The sequence below is a fragment of the Orcinus orca genome, chromosome 4 (genome assembly GCF_937001465.1).
Source record: "Orcinus orca chromosome 4, mOrcOrc1.1, whole genome shotgun sequence".
NCBI classification, from domain to species: Eukaryota; Metazoa; Chordata; class Mammalia; order Artiodactyla; family Delphinidae; genus Orcinus; species Orcinus orca.
The window spans coordinates 4,944,910-4,962,456 of NC_064562.1; the positions used below are offsets into that span (position 1 = coordinate 4,944,910).

Below are 17,547 nucleotides of genomic sequence, written 5' to 3' on the forward strand. Positions count from 1 at the left end.
ACTGCACAGAGCTGTGAACTTTCAAGTAACTTTGATCTGAATCTGAAAGCTCAGTTCTCTCTCAGCTGCTTCCTCATTTTAAATCAAAGCAGTCATATCGGTTGATTTTATTGTCCATTCCGTCTAACTTGGTATGGATCAAAGTCCTTCCGTTTAAGAGTCCGAGCCTCAGCTGGGTAGGTCGGGAGAGGAGGGCGGAGCAGTGCCCGGGAGGGGTGCTCCTGCGCGGGGACTGTTCTCGGGGCAGGGTTCATTGCCGGCGAGGTGTCCCACGAGAGACTTGGTCACCGCAGTGCACAGACTGGGACTGAGTGAGTGAGAATCTGGACGTGTCGGGGCCGGGGTCAGAGCTGGAGGAGAGAGACTCGGACATGACTGTCGAGCCGGGGACATTCAGCCTCCTCCTGGATGGAGGAGGGGACATCCGCCCCTGAGGACCGAGGACCGAGGCCGGCTGGGGGGAGGCATGGCTCCCCTGTCACTGGCAAGGGTGCCCCGAGTCCCGGCTTGCCCGGCCCATGGCGGTTGGCGCCTTGGCCCGTCTGCTGCAGAAATCAGTGCCGCTCACTCCCTGTGACCGGCGAGCCAGCGGGTTGTCACTGCCCGCGTGGCTGGCTGCGCGCTGCCGGGCTTCCCGAGTGCGAGCTCGTCTGGTGGGCTTCCGCAGGTCCGGTGGGCGCCGCCCACTGACTGCCGTCCTGAGGGTGGGCGGAGGCTCCAGCAGCCACGTCCTGGCAGCCGTGGTCTTCGTCCCGCATCTGTCTGCAAGCCCGTTCCCCGAAAGCATGCTGCCTCCCCCTGCCGGAGTCCATAGCTCTAGCCCAGCAGGAGGCCTTCTTTTTTCAAATTTGATACTTTTATTAAATTTAATTAACTTATTTCATTGAAGTGTCGGTGATTTACAATGTTGTGTTAGTCTCAGGTGTACAGCAAAGTGATTCACTTATACATACGTATATGTATTCATTTTCAGATTCTTTTCCCTTATAGGTCTTTAGAAAATATTGACTGTAGTTCCCTCTGCTATTCAATAGGTCCTCATTGTTTATTTTATATGTAGTAATGTGTATCTGTTAATCCCAAACTCTAAATTTATCCCTCCCCCTCCCCCTTTCCCCTTTGGTAACCATAAGTTTGTCCTCTATGTCTGTGAGTCTGTTTCTGTTTCGTAGACAAGTTCGTTTGTGTCATATTTTAGATTCCACATATAAGTGATATCATATAATATTTGTCTTTGATTTACTTCACTTTGTATGACAATCTCTAGGTCCATCCATGTCGCTGCAAATGGCATTATTTCATTCTTTTTTATGGCTGAGTAATATTCCATTGTATATATATACCACATTTTCTTTATCCATTCATCTGTCGATGGACACTTAGGGTGCTTCCATGTCCTGGCTACTGTAAACAGTGCTGCAATGAACATTGGGGTGCATGTATCTTTTCGAATATGGTTTTCTCCAGATATATAAGCCCAGGATTGGGATTGCTGGATCATACGGCAGCTCTATTTGTAGTTTTTTAAGGAGCCTCCGTACTGTTCTCCGTAGTGACTGCACCAGTGTACATTCCCACCAGCAGTGCAAGAGGGTTCCCTTTTCTCCACACCCTCTCTAGCATTTCTTATTTGTAGGTTTTCTGATGATGCCCATTGTGACCGGTGCGAAGTGGTACCTCATGGTGGTTTTGATTTGCATTTCTCTGATGATTAGTGACGCTGAGCGTCCTTTAATGTGTTTGTTGGAGGCGTGTTTTTAACTTCACACTGAGCGAGAATATACAGACAGGAAATGTACGTATTCTGCTGGCTGCATGCTCACAGCAGCAGTGCCCAGGTCAAGAAGGAGTTTACGAGCATCCTGTGACTTCCTTCGTGTCTCCTGCTGGGGACCGCGCTTCGAGAGCCACTGGTAGGAGGGCTTGCTCTCAGTCACTCCTGGGTGTGGGAAAGGCATGAGGGAGGGAGGGGATGAGCCCGTCAGAGGGTCCGCTGCCGCGGCTGTGGGTCCTAAACCCTGCCCGCCACCCCTCCTCTCCGTTTATGCTTCCCTTCTTTTCATCAAGGTAGTGTGAAGAGGCAGAGGGAGAGTCATTAGGTAAGACTGATGAGCCTGGACTTTTGGGGGCACTGTGTTAGGCCTTCGTTTTTTCTCTCTGCAAACCCACGTCTCAGCTGTGGTTTTTGAGCTGATTTTTCTTTACACACAGTGATCACTGTTTTTTGTCACCTGAAGGGTGACACTTTAATTCTCCCAACTCTGAGTCAGGGCTGGGGATGGAGTCGTCCTCAGCCGCCACGTCCTGGGAGCTGGAGGTGGCCCCGGAGCGCCACGCTGGAAGGACTGGAGAGAGGTCCTGGCTTGGACCGGGATCCTGAGTGCCAGGAACCTGCCTCATGTGGTCTAAGTGGCGCTTCTGCTCTTCTCCGGGACCATTGGGTCCAGTCCTGGGCTGTGAGGTTGGAAGCGCGGCAGATGCAGCTCACAGACCTGAACCAGGAGCCTGCCTTCTGCGCACCTGGCCCATGGGTTCACGCTGCCACGCTGCTCCATCCTCCCTTCCAGCCTGTGACACAGCTCGCCCGTCGGGGCGGTGTCTGTGAGGGCGGCAGCTGCTCCAGCCAGCGTGCAGAGCTGCGGGTGGGCTGCTGGGGCCAGTGGGTGACCAGGGACCCGTCTCCCAGCATGTGAGCCTGGCTGAGCCGTGTGGGGAGATGGAGAGCTTGACCGTGAGGAGGGGCCGCGATGAATGGTCGCGTGCATGTTACCCTCTATGGAAAAGCAGGGGATCCAGCGTGGTAACGAGCGATGGAGCCCGTAGGAGAGGATTCCGTTTTGGGAAAGAGAAGAAGGAGGTCACGGGAGGCGGGGTCAAGGTTGAACAGGATGTTACCTTTCTCTCACCTACTCCACGCACTGCTCTCGTGTCTCAGAAGAATGGATATGACAGTATCATTATTACTTGTTTTTCCATTTACTGAAGAAATTTTAAAGCTCCCATTTAAATGTAAAGCAGTTTAGAGCCATATTGTGGCATCCCCTTTGAGTACAGCGGTAGTGGTTTTGACGCACATCTCTACTTTATTACATACAATCAGATTTTGGACTGTGGAATTAGGGTTCTTAAGGGGGAAACATTAAATGGAAACGTTAAATGGTAAAATAGCACGAGTCGTGTTGATTGGAGTGAACGCGAGATGTTAAAGCTTCTAAAGGAACTTGTGCTGCGCTAAGTAGGAGAGAGAGAGGGAGAGTTTGAGTGCAGGCGGCGCCCTGTGCTCAGAATACACTGTCAAGAGGCAGGCAGCTTTCTGTGGCTGGATTCATGCCCTAGTTTTAATGTAAATACTCAGTGGTGCTAACCCAATTAAGAGGTCATGTGTGAGACCTGCACAGAGGGAACTGGTCTTGAGACCCAGTTTTTATCCTCAAAGAATGTATGATCTGGGTAGCATCATAAGATGCAGACACTTCTCTACTGCCAAGCAGTTATGTGTTAAGTGTTAAAAGTGTGTTTTTGGAAGATCACGGCAGAATTCAAGCCTGGGACGTCTTCACGGGGAAGCTGGGATGTTCACTGGGGAAGTGGTTCTCCAGCAGGTGCTTCCCAGGCCAGGAGCGGGAGCTCCTGGGAACTAGTTAGAACCGCATTCTCAGATTCCACCCCAGATCTGCTGAATTGGAAACCGGGGGTGGGGTTGGCCCATCACTGGGCATTTAGGAGCCTGTGAAGTTTGAGCACCGCCTACGAGGGAAATGGAGGCTCAAGCTGTGCTGGCTGAAGTTAGGGAGAAACACTGATGGAGAAAGGAAAAGCACCGGTCACTGAAACACAGCTTAAGTTTCGATACAAAGACTACAGGGCACCATGCTGATTCCTTCTGTTGCTCATCCTGGCATGTTAGGTGAAGGCTGAGTGTGGGTCAGAGTTTCCCTGCGAGTCAGCTCAGTTTCTGTTTAAGGGGATTCTTTCCCAATGCCGTTCCATCCTTATTTCATCCAAATGTCCTTTGTAACCACGTTGTCATTTTCTTATTATTCTTGTCGTTTAAAAGTGTTTGCATCGGGGCTTCCCTGGTGGCGCAGTGGTTGAGAGTCCGCCTGCCGATGCAGGGGACACGAGTTCATGCCCCGGTCTGGGAAGATCCCACATGCCGCGGGGTGGCTGGGCCCGTGAGCCATGGCCGCTGAGCCTGCGCGTCCAGAGCCTGTGCTCCGCAACGGGAGAGGCCATGGCAGTGAGAGGCCCGCGTACCGCAAAAAAAAAAAAAAAGCGTTCACATCGTCTGGATAGGGGATACAATTGCATTTTTATAACAGTGTTTGAAGCCTTGGGAAGACGTAAAATGTTAGAATGATTGAACGGCTTTGCGGCTAACTGCTAGGAAGGTGTATGTCCAGAGTACATATTTAGAAAGGCTTTATGTCCTTTCATCAGGGCCTGGATAAATAAGTTTTAGAGACTGAAGTTTTAAAAGTGAATTTGTTTTTTTACACATAGAAAGTGGGATGTGTTCCCCCAGTGTTTCCTCTACAGATTTTATAGAATCTAGCTACTTGGGCACTTTTAAAGGCCCTGCCCCCATCCGCATGGAACGATGCTTTCATTTCTGCCGTGATTTTAGACAAGGCCAGCCAGGCCCTGGTGAGCTGGAGGCATCCGCCTGGGACCTCGCTTGGGCCTCCTGTCAGGTGGGCGTGATGGTGCAGGGGGTTCCTTCTGGCCTTTGCTTGCTGGACTGCCTGGGCTGAGGTGGACAGGTTAGAGCTGCTGAGGTGCTCTCAGTTCCTCTTGTAAAGTGAGAGTGGTTTTCCAGACAGTTCAGAGGAAGAAAAGAGGAACCTGTGAGCTCACCGTGGCCGCTGAAGTTAAGCTTTGAGCTCCAAATGTGTTCCCTCCCTGGAGAAATGGATTCACTTTCTCCCAACCTGGTCCTGTCTGTCATTTGAGCCTGTGCCGCAGAGGAGCCGGTCACCATCGTAGGTGTGTTGCAGTCTTTCTCTCTCAGAGGAGGGTGTAGTTAAGATCTTCTGTGGGTTTGTTACAGAGGAACTTGAGGGTCACATATACAGTAAAGTCTTCAGGTAACTGAGGCTTCTGCCACAAGACTGTTAGACCTCGTCACGCTTGCAGAGTGAAATATATGTGGCTGCCATGTGTCGATGCACTTAAAAGCCCTCTGAAGCCTGTCGATGAAAGATTAGTCAATAGTCGATCTAAGAAAGAAATAGAAAATTTTATTCGAGCCAACCTGAGGATTATAACCCGGGAGACGGTCTCTCAGAAAGCTGTGAGGACCGCCCCGCCCGTTAGAGGTCACGGCACAGTTAGATACATTTGTGAGACAAAGGGTTACACGTCGGATGACGTATAGACAGTTTACACAACCCAGATCTGCACGCAGAGTTAGTAGAGCGTCATCCAGACCCCGCACAGGATTAAGAAGGAATGTAGTCTCCTAAGGAGGTGTGGTCAGTGCAGACACACGGAGCTTGCCGGCGGGGAGCAAGGAGGCCCACACGGGCAGAGGAACATTTTATGTTTAAATTTTTCTTGTCTTGCCATGAAGTATGGATTTTATTTCCTCAAACTAAAGACCCAGCTGAGGGCTCATCAGATTTTAGGGCTCTGTTAATATTTTCTTCAGCCAGATTCCAGGATGACAAGAGGAAAACAAGTTGGGACAGACCCTTGTAGTTTTTTGTATCAAGACTTGACCTGTGTTTTAAGGACCAGTGCTTTTTATTTCTTCTAAAAGAGAAAATTATTTTTTCCATGAATTCACAATACTATGGAAAAATCATATTGATATGTATGATATATCGATATGTCATATAAAATGTGTAAAATATAAATGTGTATCATAAAATAGCATATATATCACAACATATAACAAAAATGTAAAATATGTATCATAAAAATCATATGGAAAAATGTAATATATCAAATGCATAAAATATAAGTATCATATAAAATATATTTCTTAAAATATAACAAAATATAAAATATGTATCATATAAAATATTGAAGTATGTGATATATCAGTATATATCAATATATCACAGATATATCATATTGATATATGATACCATAGTATTATTCTCATTTTACAGTTGAAGTATATTCATGTCAGAAGTCAAAACTGAACTGCTTTTGTTCTTGGGTTCTGCTAGTTCAGGGCTCTCTCAGCTTGAATATGCTTAGGAATTAAGAATCCAGTGCAAGAGTTGTGAGGGTTTATGGCTTCTCAGCTTATTATTGCTTTTCTTGCATAAATAAATTAAATTCTATACTGGTATTAAAGCCAGAATGCGTCCCTGCCCACTGCCCCCATGTCACCCCCTGTGCATTAAGCCCTACGTCCGTCTGCTGAGGGTAACCATCTCTCTCCCTTGCTCTGGGCCGTTTTGCAAGGTTGCAGAGTAGGACCTGTCAGCTGACACTTGGTCACAGGAGAGCCATTCACAGGGTGGTGGCCAGTGTCAGAACAACCTTGCAGCTGAAGGCGAGTCACTGCATTTCTCTCACAGCCCTGTGAGCCCTGTGAGCCATATTCAGAGGTCTTGTGATGAATTAATTGGCTACGACGTCATCCCCAGCAGGGCCACAGATGGAATGAGTCAGTCCGAGCTGCTCAGCCGGTTGAGTGTTTTTGTCTTTTGTAACCGGAGCACAAACCCAGGAACAGAAGTAGGAAGTGGGACTTGGACTTGTCAGATTGTAATGGCTTTGCCGAGAGCGTGTTTTACAGTGTGAGGGATGCATCTGACTTCCCAAATCATCGGAGGGCTTAATTTACCTAATAAGCGAATGTTCCTGTTTTGTTTTTGTGTAACTTCTGGAAGAGGAAATTAGTAGGCTGCAGCCGGGGAGCTCGTGTCACCTCCCGCATCCGTACGGGGAGCGCAGGGATCATTTAAAGCACGGCTGGTCACTGAGGAAATCCTCCAACAACGGGACCTTCCAGGTCCACGCGGAGAGTCAGGACCACCCAGAAGAGGGCTGGCCCGCCGAGGAGATGTGTGGCTGCTCAGCCAGGAGCACAGCCCGGCCGGGGGGCCGGCGGGACGCGGCCGGGGGTGTGAGCGATGGGCAGACGCACGGGACACTTGCGCGCTCGAGGATTTGCAAGTGCGCCGGGGTGGGAAGGGTCACCGATCCCCCGGAACTCGACAACAGGTTTGAAACTTCAGTTCTGTCTCAGAATCTCAGAGAAATGTTTCTGTAATTCACTGGGCACCAGGGAGATAAAAGCGTGTTGATGGGAAACTTGAGTTTGCAGACAGGCACGGGGTGGCTGGTAGGTGTGCAGACACGTCCTCCCTTTACGGAAAAAGTAGAGGATGGGCACTTCCTAGTGGCTGTTTGGATTCTGCTGCCCTGTGCTTCCTCCTGACCCTTCCTTTGCTGCTGCTGGAGCCGCCTGCAAGCAGCGGTGCCGCCTGTCCTGTGTGGAAGCTTGAGCAGTGGTCCCACAGGGGCTGTCAGGGAAAGGAGGTGCGGCCCCGAAGGATCAGCACGCTGACAGATGGGGTGCGGGGCCAGGGGCCTCACTTCTCAGTCTGGACGGTGTGTGGAGGGCTGGGCGTCTCCAGCTGGAGGTGGGTGGTGACGGAGAGCCCGGGCTTCCTCTTCTGGAAAATCCTTTCCACGGGCAGGAAGGAAGGCGCTGGGATGAACCGGGGCTCCTGATGCAGCCCATCAAAGGAATAGCATTGTTCTGGCTGTATTCTCCTCTTTTCCTGATGTGCAAATAGTGCTTTATTCCAAACTCCTGCTAATTCTGTGGTACATATTTCTCAATTACTTCACCGTAAATTTAATAATACCTTTTGGGGGAAGAAAAACACGTTGTTTTTTATCTTTGGTAATCAGTAATTACATACTTTTTTTTTTGCCCATATAACTTATTTATTTATTTTGGTTTTCATTCTGTACTTTTGTTGATTTATTTTATTATTTTTTATACAGCAGGTTCTTATTAGTTATCCATTTTATACATATTAGTGTATACATGTCAATCCCAATCTCCCAGGTCATCCCACCACCACCCCCCAGCCGCTTTCCCTGCTTGATGTCCATACGTTTGTTCTGTACATCTGTGTCTCTATTTCTGCCCTGCAAACCCATTCATCTGTACCATTTTTCTAGGTTCCACATATGTGAGTTAATATACGATATTTGTTTTTCTCCTGACTTACTTCACTCTGTGTGACAATCTCTAGGTCCATCCACATTGCTACAAATGACCCAATTTCGTTCCTTTTTTATGGCTGAGTAATATTCCATTGTATATATGTGCCACATCTTCTTTATCCATTCCTCTGTCAGTGGGCATTTAGGCTGCTTCCATGACTTGCTGTATTCTTTTAGGTTGATTATTTCATCCATTTTGGAAGAATTCATTCATTTTATTAGTAGTAGCTCTTAATTGAAACACTACTTGTAAAGAATTTTAGTGCATATCAGTGAAACAGAAAAGTCCTTTGGGAAGTGCATTTCATTCCAAAATTTTAGTTAGATAGACAGTGAGGAGGGCCAAAGAGTAAGCTCTGATTCTCGTGATTAGTGTAAGTTTCTAAATTCGCTTAAATGTTTCTGCTTTTTTCCTTGTACAAGTTTTCTCAAAATTACTATGACTCATAAACTGTTTATCCCATAAAGGTCGTTCTTGGTTGACAGGTAATCAGCATATGATTTCTGTCATGTAAAAATTGTTGTATTTCTTCAATGGAAACTTAGTAAAATGGTATATAGTCCCCCACAGGGTAGGCGCTAATAGATTGAAAATCCCGTGCTGTCCACTCGGTCACAGAGATTCGCGTGAGTGTTCAGATACGAGTTTCACTTGCGTGCTCTCCGTGTCTGTTTCTCATCTAGAAAGGACAGCTGAGTGGCAGGAGAGCCGGTGGTGGGTTGACACTCAGTCATCTCGAGTCTTGACCTGGATCCGATCCTGATCCCAGCTCTGCTGCCCGGAGGCCGTGTAACCCTGGCGAGTCCCCTCCTTTCCTGGGTCTCACTCTCAACTGTTCAGCTGTGTAGCTGGTTCAGACTACTTCTGAAATTCTCTCCTTCTCTGAGATTGTACAGGGTAACATCAGGACCTTCTGAACTTCCTATTCCTGTTATTCAGGCAATTCTGGATTCCCCCAAGTAGGTATTTGGGGTTCCAGGGGTGGCACCCACATGAGAAGGTGGCGACGTGCAGGGCCACACCAATTCTTACAGAACTTCTAAAGTTTTCGGTATGAACTTCTGCTTCTCACTTTCAGTGAATTTGCTATTTGAGGCAGGATTTTAATCATTTTTATGTAAACAGTACTTTTAACTTAACAAGAAGTTTTCACATCCATTAGCTCCTTTCCTTAGTTTAATTTCCTTTAGATTTACTTCTCAGGTGCTGAGACGTTTTTAGACTTCTGTACCGTGGTGACGTGTGTGTCATTTAGTTGGAATTCATCTCTCGTTGGACCAGTTGTCTTGGTCCCTTTCCCACTTTCTCTTCCCCTTTGTACAGCCTGGAAAAGGTGTGCGTTGTGTGCAGTACTGTGCTTGGTTTCCTGAGTTTCTCTGGGACTCGGGTTGGTCTCAGGATGGAGTGAATCATCGTTAGGCGCTTGAGCACCCAAGTGCTCACGAGTTGTCTGTGTGTCCAGGTCAGGTGGCAGCCAGCCAGGTGTGACTCCCAACGCCTGCTTTGCTCTTGGGTTACCTTAAATCCACAGTTTCGGGTGGTCGTCTTAGCCGAGCACGCTGATGAGCAGTTTCTTCTTTTCGCTTTTTCCTTCTCTCCTCATGATTTTCCACTTAGGCAAAGGTGAAGAGAAAGATACCACAAACACGGTGGAGAGGTGCCAGGTACCTAACAGTGGCACGGTGTAAACCTGGCGCAGTGCAGGGCAGAGAGAGAAACGTTTGATCTTCCCTCCGTGGTTCTTGTGGAATGAAACATTGCAGACCTGGGAACTCCGAACTACGATGCTGGGCTTCAAATGTAATTGCTTCCAATCTGCTTTCTTAAAGCTGCTAATAACTTGATTTTCCCAGCTTTCCCAGCAAGTTAGATACATCCATAGGGCTGCTTATATGCGGACTCTGGGAGGATTTGCCATGTTTATCCGTGAGCTGCTGTTTCTCTGATGGCAGGAGAAAATTCGACACATCTTGGCCCTGAAAAGTGTACCCCACACATGCCGAGGAGGAACTGAAACAGCCCTTCAGAGTCAGTGGTGCCTGAAGTTTCACATCTTGACATTTAGATTCAGAAGAGATCCGTTGTACTGCTTTACGGTCACCAGGACGGAGGGAGCAGAAGTAATGAGTGTAGATCTCTGATTGATCTACGATTTGGATGAGCTAATTTTACTGAAAAAGGTAGAGCCTTCGCTTGTCTGTGCAAGGATCTTACGGAGAAGACAAATACAGAAACCGGGCTGTGTTTTCCTCGGTGCACGCCTCACGGAGATACGCTGCCCGTGACGGCACCACCGTCTTTGTTTAGGGTACTTGGGGTTCTGAAGATTTTAGTAAAAGGCTACTAAAGGGAGGGTCAGGCAGGCTGGGGTGGGGAGGGGCGGGGGGTGTTCACTGTGCTTTCCACCTAGAAACACCGTGAAAACCTTCCTGCTTAGGAGATGGAGCTGCCGGACAGGTTGAGTGCAGGGCCTAGGCAGAGCCCCGCCCGGGCCAGCTGACAGCCCCGTGCTGGTGACCCACTCCACAGGGGGCTGCAGACGCGGGGGCGGGCGGGGGGACTCTCCCAGATGCCTGGGCATTGCCCCACACATTCCCTGACCTCCCTGCCTGCCTTCCCTTTTCGCTGACTTCCTGTGCCACGAGGTTTTCTCTGCCTCGTTAAGAGAGTCTGTTTGCACTGGTTGGTGGATGGGATTTCGAGGTGTCATTTGAGGATGAGTGAATGGCTGCAGGAATGCAGAAGTTGCTGCAGAGCCCTGCTGCTTGAGATTCAGAGAACATTCATCTCTGAGGCCGCATCTCTCAGGGATGAATCAGAGCAGCCTCCGTACGGGGGCTGCCGCATGGAAGCTGCCAACTGGCTGACACTCCGTCTAGCTCTTATTCTGATAAGTGTCGACGACAGGCAGGGTGAAGCCCTTGTTACTCGTCACCGTAGAGAACTGTGTGGAGAGGGACAGTGTTCCAGGCAGAAGGCAGGTCCCTCCAGCTCTGGGGTCCACAGTCAGGCGCCGGGCGGCAGCCGCAGGCTTTTCCCCAAGCTCTGCTGGCCGGGTGCATGGCCACGGCTCCTGGGTCTCCTGGTGAGTCCTGTTGTGAGTCAGGCTGAGGCTCGCCTTATCGCCTTATTGTTACAGTAACAGAAGCTGAATAACCGCTGAACAAGGGGAAGCAGGCCTCGTGGGAGCTGGTGAGAGCGATAACCCGTGACCCGCCTGATGTCATTAGACTCCCAGCCAGACCTCACCGAGGGGGACCCAGCCGGGGGATTCCCGGCAACGCGCCTCCCCTTCGTGGGATCCCGGGTTTATGTGGAGTGCTGCGCATCCATCAGACATTTACATCTTGAAGGGTTTCCTCCTCCTCTTACTCTCTGACCTTTCTTAGTTTAGAAAGGTTAAAAATAACCCACAGAACACTACTCTCAGGTCTTCACAGAACAGATGTGAATTAAAATGCGGTCTTTTTTTTTTTTCTCACTGTGACATTTTCTTTCACTTTCATGCCTCCCCCTCCCCAAAGGCAAACAAAAGAAAAAAAAAACAAAAACCCAAAACCTTGGTAGAGCTAAGCTAGTTTTTCCACTTAGTGATTTTTTAAAGAAACTCACCCCTAACTTGAGAACATAGAATGTGGCACCAGGTTTAGGGAAAGCTCCTCTGATCTGGGATCTTCTCTGCCTTGATCTCACCATTTCAGGCTCATCTCCCCCTGGAACTCGCTGTGTCTTCTGGGTGGTCACCTCATCTCTCTGTATTTCTGTTTTCTCTTCTAAAAGAAATTAAAGTCGTAGACCGGGTGGGTGATCCCCAAAGATGTGTTCTTAAAATGTGGATTCCTGAACCTCACTTCAGATCCACCGGACCAAACTCCTGGAAGTGGAGCCTGGGAAGCTTTGTGCATTACAAACAAACACGCAGAGCCTCTGGGGTTAGGTCTAGTGAAGAGTCAGGTCTGGGACCACCAGAGGGGGTGTCTGAGCCCCTCCAGCTCCAACATGCCGACTGTCTGTCAGGAACCGACAGGACCCAGGGATGTCAGACAGACGTGAGGACCTTGGCAACCGAGGGAGTCATAACCGTCTCATCTGGGGAGCAAGCCACGTGGGCATTTGAGGAAGCATATTCTCAGGAAAGGGAGGAGTAAGTGCAGAGCTCCTAAGGCAGGAACATGCTTGGCGTGCACCCTAACCAGTGATGCCCGAGGGATGCAGCCAGTGGGCGGTCGGGCCTGCAGCTGCGCACTGCGGTGTGAGAGGAAGGCGCAGCTTGCCTGCCCCCCAGCCTCTCGCCCATTGGTCTTTGCTTGAGAACAAACATTCCTGCCACGGAGCCTCTTTTCTTTGTGTCTAACCATTGTTCTCTCCAGGCAGTGACTGCTGCCTTCGTGTGAACTGCTGTTACGAGAGCTGATGGAGGACCACGGTAGGCTCTGCAGAGCCCGGTGCAAGGCCCCCCTCCTCCCAGGTGGGCGCACGGGCCCCAGGGGAGGTGGCCTGCGCTTCTGCTGAACCAGGGACAGACTTCGGCGGCCGCATGCAAGCTCAAGTAACGTGTCCTTGGTTCTCGTCTTCACAGGGAATTCTCTAGCAGTCTAAATGATCTTCAGAGAATAATCCTATTGCAAACTTAAAACCAGTGCTTATTACTCAGAGTTCCTATATTTTAAAAGTCCCCTTGACCACTGAATTTTTATAAAAATAGACTCTATGTTTTAGAGCAGTTTTAGGTGCCCTGGAAAGTTAAGCAGGAAGTTCAGAGCCCCGTCTCCTGCCTGCCCCTCACTCACCCCTCCCCTACTGTCAGCATGTGTTACAGCGGATGAACCTGCAATCGACACATCATCATCACCCCAAACCCCGGTTTACATTTGAGGTTCGCTCTTGGTAGTGTTCATTTTGTGGGTCTGGACAAACGTGTGATGAAACGTACCCATCAATAGAGTGTCATACAGAGTAGTTTCACGGCCCTAAAAATCCTCTGTGTTCTGCCTGTTCACGCGTCCCCTAACCCCCCGGCAGCCCTGATCTTTTCAACTGTCTCGATAGTTTTGCCTTTCCTAGAATGTCATTTGGTTGGAATCATGCAGTTCGTAGCCTTTTCACGTTGGCTTCCCTCACTCAGTCATATGCATTAAAGTCTTCTCCATGTCTTCTCATGGCTCGATAGCTCATTTCTGTTCAGCACTGAATAATGTTCCGTCATCTGGAGGTACCGGTTTATTTACCCAGTCATCTGCTGAAGGACGTCTTGGTTGCTTCCACATTTTGGCAGTTGTGACTAAAGCTGCTGTAGACATCCACGTGCAGGGTTTTGTGTGGACCTAAGTTTTATTCCTCTGGGTAAATGTCAAGGAGTATGGTTCCTGAGTTGTAAGGTGAGAGCTTATTTAGTTTTGTAAGAAACCACCAAACTTCCGGAGTGGCTGCACCAGGTTGCGTTCCCACCAGCAGCGAGTGACAGTTCCTGTTGCTCCACAGCCTCTTAGCACTTGCTGTTGTCGGTGTTCTGGATGTGGGCCACTCTAATGGGTCTGTGGTAGTATCTCGTTGTTTTGATGTGTATTTCTCTAATGACATATGTTGCGGAGCACCTTTTTCATGTGCTGATTTGCCATCTGTACATCTTTTGTGAGCTGTCCAGGTCTTTTGCCCGTTTTTAAATTGGGTTGTTTGTTTTCTTATTGTTGAGTTTTACGAGTTTTTTGTATATTACAGATACCAGTCCTTCATCGGAATTGTCTTTTGCAAATATTTTCGCCCAGTCTGAGGCTTGTCTTCTTCTCTTGATGTTGTCTTTCACGGACCAGAGGTTTTAATTTTGATGAGGTCCGGCACGTCAGCTGTTTCTTTCATGGAGCGTGTGTCCACTTGTTTCAGCACTGTTTGCTGAAAGACTGTCTTTTCTACAACGTGTTGCCTTTGCTCCTTTGTCGAAGGTCATTTGAGTGTGTGTGACTCTGAGTCTGGGTCCTCTGCTCTTCTTTGTTGATCTATTTGTCTGTTCTTGCACCAGGACCACGCTGTCTTGTTTACTGTAACTGGAGTAAGCCCTGAAGTTGGGTAGTGTCATTCCTCTGACTTTGTTCTTCTCCTTCAATGTCCTGTTGGCTGTCCTGGGTGCTGTGCCTCCTTTCCATGTGAACTTTAGAACCAGTTTGTCGATATCCACAAAGTAACTTGTTGGGATTTTGATTGGGATTTCATTGAATCTTTAGACGAACTTGGGAAGTACTGACGCCTTGAGTCTTCCACCCGTGAACATGGAATATCTCTCCATTTATTTAGTTCTCCTTTGATTTTCTTTATCAGAGTTTTGTCGTTTTCTTCATATAGATCTTGTACACATTGTGTTAGATTTATACCTAACTATTTCTTTTGGTGGGGGGATGCTAGTATAAGTAGTATTGTGTTTTTAATTTTAAATTCCACTTGTTAATTGCCAGTATATGAAATATTTAAAAAATATTTTAACAGGTGTATTTTTCAGAACATGGCTGCATTCATGTCAGGCTAGTTGCATTCTCCTTTTTAAATGCCTCCATCTTTTTCTTTTATATTGTTACTAAACTTATTTTTAATATTTTTCTTAAACATTTTTTCTGATTATCACAATGGTACAATTTTGTTACAAAGCATTTGGAAAATGCAAGCAAATATAAAAATGAAAACCTAAATTACTAGCAGTGCTATCACACAAATTTTTACTCCTATTAATACTTTGATTTATTTCCTTGCAGTCCTTTTTGGTACATGGATATAAGCTGCACTGTATTAACTAAACCATATATTGATATATATGTATTTTACATATATATATGTATTATATATATAATACATATATATATATATATATATACATAAAATCTGTTTTCTTACTATTATACCACGACATTTTCCCCATGTCAATAAAACATTTTTTTTTTTTTTTTGTGGTACGCGGGCCTCTCACTGCTGTGGCCTCTCCCGTTGCGGAGCACGGGCTCCGGACGCGCAGGCTCAGCGGCCATAGCTCACGGGCCCAGCCGCTCCGCAGCATGTGGGATCTTCCCGGACCGGGGCACGAACACGTGTCCCCTGCATCGGCAGGCGGACTCTCAACCACTGCGCCACCAGGGAAGCCCAATAAAACATTTTTAAGACAATTTTTAATGACTTTGTAGTATCTGAAATTGATGGCCTCAGAAATCTTGGGTATGTTCTGAATGGATGTGAAGGTTTCCAGTTTTTGACGTTACAACCCTATTTGCGTTCAAATATCTGATGGTCTCCTTGGGAGGGCATTTTCCTTGGAGATTTTCCTTGGAGGAAGTCTGAAGGAGACCCATTTTCCTTCCCCAACAGAATTTGAAAATTGAGACACAGAAATTGGTCAGGTAGGTGGGAAACAGGCAGCGTGGGTTACAAGGGGCTGTGGCCTGTCGACGCTCAGGAGTCAGCACCGCTTGCTCACTGGTTCTCAGCATCCTCGGACGCCCCGGCCTTGCCACGCGGGACGCGCCCCGTGCACCTGAGGCCGGGAGTTGAGGACCAGGTCAGCATGTGTGCTCTGCAGGCAGGTGGATGCCAAAGAGTGAAGGCAAGTTGTCCATCAGAATTGATTCCTCTTCCCCGGGAGGCCAGTGGGCGGGCTCGTCAGAACTGGGCCTCTGCTGGGAACCTGGAGGCAAAGATAAGCAGGCCTCCAGCCCTAACGTCTTCTCTAGGTTCCTAAGTCACTTCTTAAAGGGTATGAACGTGAGCGTTTTTCCTTAACATTTTGAAGAGCATTTTATCTCCGTGTCTTCAGACATAATACATTCACTTGGTTCAACAACAAAGAATATACATCTGAATCTTGTTGTTCCTACCTCTTTTTTCTTCCCCATCCCATTCAGGTAATCAGTTTTATTAGTTTGCTATAAATTTCTTTTTTTTCTCATTTTAAAAGCCATGTAACACTTTCATTTTATTATGAAATATTCGTCATACCGAAAGTGCAGACTATGCTATATTAACCATATGTGTAACCACAGCCCAGTTTTCTTAAATCTTAACATTTTGCCACTTTTGCTTCACATGTATGATTTTTTAAAAAAAGAACAAAACATTAGGGAAGTAGATGATGCTTCCTGCATCATCTTTCCTGGGCCCCATCTCCCTCCCTTCCTTCCAGAGGTAGTTCGCATTCCTCTGCATATTGTTATTTACTGGCTGGGATGTATCCATAAATCGTACTGGGTTACACGTATTTAACGTTTTAAAGTGGATATCATACTGTACGTATTATTTGGAAGCTTACTTTTTTATACAGCTGTATGTTTTTGAGATCCGTTTGTATAACTCCATGTACCTCTAGTGTGTTAATTCCAAATTCACTATAGCACTCCACTGTGTGAATATGCTACAAATTATGTATCTGTTAGTCTATTAATGAACCTTTCTTTTTTTTTTTTTTTTTTTTACAAATCTTACTATTATAAACAATGTTGCAGCATATAGTAGTATCACATGTGTCCCTGTCTGCACATCTGCATGGATTTCATAGGATGAAAGAAATGGAGTTTAAGTTTTAGGAAATGTGACCCTTTGGCTTTACTCAATATTCTCCGAAGTGAGTGCCCGACTCCCTTCCCACCAGCAGTGCGTGGTCGTCCTCACTGCACACCACCCTTGGCGCAGGGTTGGTTAAAGGGGAATGTAAGTGGAATCTCGTTTTCTTCTAAAACAGCTTTATCGAGATGTCACTCACTACTACAATCCACCCATTTGAAGTCTATCCATACTTAAGTGGATGTGCTGTGTCCTCAGGGTTATACACTCATCACCACATCAACTTCGGGACATTTTCACGGCCCTTGAAAGAAACCGCCCCCCACAGAAGTTGGCTGTCGTCCCCTGGTCTCCTCAGCTCTAGGCAGCCGCTCATTCACTGTCTGTCTCTGTAGACTTGCCTGGTTCTGGACGTTTCCTGTAAGCAGCAGCATACAGTCCATCATGTCGTATGTTCTTTCGTGGTTGACTCCTTACGTTTACGTCATGTTTTCAAGGTTCACCCGTGTTCTGGGCATGTAATGGCATTTCGTTCCCTTCTAGTGCTGAATCGTATTCTGTCGAGTGGATAGGCTGGATTTTATTTATCCAGCGAGGGACGTGTGGTTTTTCCCATGTTTTGGGCCTCGTGAATGGTGCTGTTCTAAAGATTCCTGGACAGATTTTATACGGACTTTTTTTTTTGGATGAAGAGATGACAGTTTGGATGCCGGGAACAGCAGACACAGGTCCCAGGCGTCCCCCTGGTGCAGGCGGGTGGGGGGGTGAGAAGCGGCAGGGGGCCGTTTCTCCAGCCCCCTTGGCCAGCGTGGCTC

The 17,547-nt window shown here is 47.6% G+C and overlaps 1 protein-coding gene across 10 annotated transcripts in view; it reads left to right on the forward strand.

Annotated features, from left to right (window-relative positions):
- Positions 1–17,547, forward strand: part of FNIP2 (folliculin interacting protein 2) — a 135,958-nt gene that overhangs the window by 29,331 nt on the left and 89,080 nt on the right. For 2 of the 10 annotated variants that reach the window (XR_007476955.1, XR_007476956.1), the window contains exon 1: positions 6,320–7,182. The exons of 2 other annotated variants lie outside the window; for them this stretch is intronic. Coding sequence is in view for 5 of the 8 variants with exons in the window: in XM_049709008.1 (XP_049564965.1) it covers positions 7,022–7,182 (161 nt within the window). In the remaining 3 variants the exon portion in view is untranslated. Of the gene's footprint in view, positions 1–6,310; positions 7,183–17,547 lie in introns of those variants that run through there. 6 more of the 10 variants (XM_049709008.1, XR_007476957.1, XM_033421530.2 and 3 more) reach the window with 6 other exon arrangements.